The sequence below is a fragment of the Carlito syrichta genome, unplaced genomic scaffold, assembly GCF_000164805.1.
Source record: "Carlito syrichta isolate Samal-C Ts95f unplaced genomic scaffold, Tarsius_syrichta-2.0.1 Scaffold113548, whole genome shotgun sequence".
NCBI lineage: Eukaryota > Metazoa > Chordata > Mammalia > Primates > Tarsiidae > Carlito > Carlito syrichta.
This window is the reverse complement of record NW_007057644.1, coordinates 23,746-27,412: the sequence shown is the minus strand read 5'-3', so window position 1 is coordinate 27,412 and position 3,667 is coordinate 23,746. Positions and strand designations below refer to the sequence as shown.

General features: G+C 46.3%; 1 protein-coding gene across 1 annotated transcript in view; it reads right to left on the bottom strand.

Annotated features, from left to right (window-relative positions):
* Window positions 1–3,667, bottom strand: part of TBC1D31 (TBC1 domain family member 31) — a 76,028-nt gene that overhangs the window by 56,754 nt on the left and 15,607 nt on the right. Inside the window, exon 6 of the mRNA XM_021719085.1 lies at window positions 2,659–2,859. Coding sequence (XP_021574760.1) covers window positions 2,659–2,859 — 201 coding nt within the window. The remainder of the gene's footprint in view (window positions 1–2,658; window positions 2,860–3,667) is intronic.

Sequence of the window (3,667 nt, the reverse complement as noted above, 5' to 3'; positions counted from 1 at the left end):
CGGGGGCAACTTGGCGAGACCTCATCTCTACAATAAATCAAAAAATCAGCCGGGCGTGGTAGCGCACGCCTATAGTTCCAGCTACTTGGAAGGCTGAGGCAGAAGGATTGCCGGAGCCCAGCAGGTTGGGCTGCAGTGGTCGGGAGTGAGACTCCAACTCAAAAAAAAAAAAAACAAGTGATAATAGACATATAGTATATATAAATGTATATAATTTTAAAGGCAGCAGAGTAATAATCCTGTGTGTTTAGAGAAAATGCACACACACACACACACACACACACACATACATACAGTTGACTGCCATCATTTGCGGTAGTTCCACAATGTCAATTAGTGAGATTGCAGTCATTGCTCCCAGGAGAAATCCAGGTTAGGTTCCTGAGAGCCTCTGGTCACAACACTTTCATCACAGATCAAAATCTAGCTTTGTTTTGTGTGCTTCTGTTTAAAGACACTTTCTTACTACATACTGTTGACTTGGACCACTGAACTCATGGCCAACAGCACTGCAACGTACCTGGCACACGCATTCCCTCCGTGAAGTGTATGCAGCCTTCCCGTGCTGAGGGTCACTAGACATCGCTTAAGTCCTATGTCTAGGGACCACTTTACACAGAAAAACACAACAAAAAGCCTCAAGAGGCACACCATGGTACTGAATAGACCACAGAAAGGATATTTGTTTACACTGTGAGAATTCAAACATGAAGGCAAAGTGTTGCTTTGTTGGGCTTCAGCTGGGAACAAGGGCATTGGGTGACTCAAAGCATCTCTGGGAACGTCTGTGAATGACTGCCAGCATTGCAAGTATTGATTCTGGAGTTACAAATTTCAGTGAGTAGGCGACTTCTCACATACACAATCCACAAATAATAAGGAGTGACTGCATATATTTACACACATAGGAAAAAGATTGGAGGTTGAGCACGGTGGCTCATGCCTGCTATCTCAGCACTTTGGGAGGACGAGGTGGGTAGACTGCTTGAGCCCAGGAGTTCGAGATCAGCCTGGGCAACATAGCGAGACCTTGTCTCAAAAAAAAAAAAAAAATCATAAAATTAGCAAAGTGTGGTGGTGTGGGCCTATAGTGCCAGCTACTCAGGAGGCTGAGGTAAAAGGATCACCTGAACCTAGAGGGTCGAGGCTGCAATGAGCCATGATGGTCGTGATCATGCCACTGCACTCCAGAGTGAGATTCCTACTCAAAAAAAAAAGAAAAGAAAAAAGATTGGGAAAGTAGCTATCAAAATCATCTGAGAATAATAAGACTTTCAGTGATTTGCTTTATCTATTTGCTTATCTGTATCACTTTACTTTTTCTGCAGTGAGACACTTACTACTTATAATGCGTTTTTAAGAAGACAAAGAAGACAAAAAGGAGGCAGCACATAAAAAAAGAACATTGTATTAAGAATCAGAACAACTAGATCTGCCGGTGACGAGCTGTGTGACCAGGCTGGACATAAAGCTCCTCTGCAAAATGAAAAGTGTGGACCAGCCAAGTCCCAAAGTCTGTGTCTGGACCGCCATGGCACAACCGCAGCCCGGGAAGGCGGCACACAGACAGTGTGATGTGTTGGCGGGGGACTCGAAAAACCATGGAGAGAAGAGGGCATGTGCTGCAGGTGGCATAAATGGTGTGGATGGCAGACATACATATGAGCACGGGGTCTACGGGGGAAGATGAGGCAAGTTGCCAGCATGGGGAAATGACTCAGACGAGCAGACATAATTGATGAGAACACTGAGAGCTAGGTGCAAGAGTCTGGACGCAATTCAGCAGGCAAAAGGAAGGAAGCTACCAGAGCACCATTATTTAAGAAACGACAACGAAAGAATTATTTCAGACGAACGTCATGCAGAAGAGGGAATCATGGGCAGGACAGGAACGGAGGACTCTGAGATTAAGCCTCTGTTTGCATTCCTGTTGCTCAAGAGTAGTTAACAAAGGCCCACAGGGAGGGCCACTCTGGAGATGGCCAAGCAGCATGTATGGAGATGCTTCAAGTTCAAGCAGGTAGGTAATTCAACATTGACCGCATAGGGACCGCACAGAGCTTCAAGGTTTCTGGCCTGCGAGATGGGAAGGAGTGAGACAGAAACGAAGCCACTAGGAGATCACGAGTGACACCTTAAAGGAGACAGAGACAACAAACACATATTCTCCAGGAAGGTAGCAATTTAAGAATGGTGTGGCTGCGTGAGGTGGCTCATGCCTGTAATCTCAGCACTTTGGGAGGCCAAGGCAAGAGGACTGCCTGAGCTCAGGAGTTTGAGACCAGCCTGGGCAACTTGGTGAGACCTCGTCTCTAAAATAAATCAAAAAAATTAGCCGGGCATGGTAGCAGGCATCTACAGTTCCAGCTACTTGGAAGGCTGAGGCGGAAGGATTGCCTGAGTCCAGAAGGTCAAGGTTGTGGTGGCTGTGTTTGTCATTGCACTCCAGCCTGGGAGACAGTGACTCCAACTCAAAAAAAAAAAAGAATGGTGAGACTCAAGGCTGGAGATGTGGCTTTGGGAGTAAGAGCAACACAATATATCCTGAAAAAACAGATGCATTACTGGGAAGTTAAAAAATGGTATCACACAGATTGTATTCTCGATACAATATCTAAATGTTTTGAAAAAACTGACAGGGAGTGCTTGATCACATACCTTGTTTATTTCTCGTGTTAAAGCCTGAACTGAATATATGTTTAAACTTCCATTTTCCATAATAGATGCAATGTATCGTCCATGTGGGCTAATTACTGATGAGCTAATTCCTTCATCAAGGCTCCCAATTTCAAACAGAAGTTTACAAGTCTGTATGTTGACAAATCTCATAATACCATCTTGACTTAGCACTCCAAGAACCTAAGAATAGAAAGAAAAATTGAGTTCCTAAAAACATGTGAAAGTCAAATGTTTGAAAGTCAAACTGCAAGTCGGGCTCGGTGGCTCAGCCTGTAATCCCGCGCCTTTGGGAGGCTGAGGTGAGTGGATTGCCCGAGCCCGCGGGTTCGAGACCCACCTGGGCAATTTGGTGAGACCTCATATCTACAATAAATCAAAAAATGAGCCGGGCATGGTAGTGTGCACCTGTAGTTCCAGCTACCTGGAAGGCTGAGGCAGAAGGATCGCCGGAGCCCAGCGTGTTGAGGCTGCGGTGGCCGGGAGCGTGCCACTGCCCTCCAGCCTGGACAACAGAGTGAGACTCCAACTCAAAAAAAAAAAAAAAAGTCAACCTGCATACATGTATATCTATATATGTACAGACAGTGTGTGTATTTATATGTATATATATTTTCTGAGAGGGCAGCTGGAGGAGAGTCTGTTCTCGGTGAGATAGTATATATTTTAAAACCATGAAGCACGGCTCCTGTTGATTTGCCCTGTTCAAGCCCAGAGAAGCCTGGTTCTAACCAGAACCAGTACGGAACCCATCATGGTAGACTCGGAAAGGCAGCCTACGGCTTCCCTCCCACAGACAGGCCCAGACCGCTGACGAGGCACACAGGGGGCAGAGGTGATTAGACAGTCCCGTGATGTGAGCGCGCCCCCACAAAGCACGGGTGGGAAGCCTAATCCTCCAGGAACGGCGTTGGCAGATGGAGTCTAAGGAGAGAGGACTGGGCCATGTGGTTCTCTTAGGAGCGGGATCAATATGGAAGGAAGGGCTCGG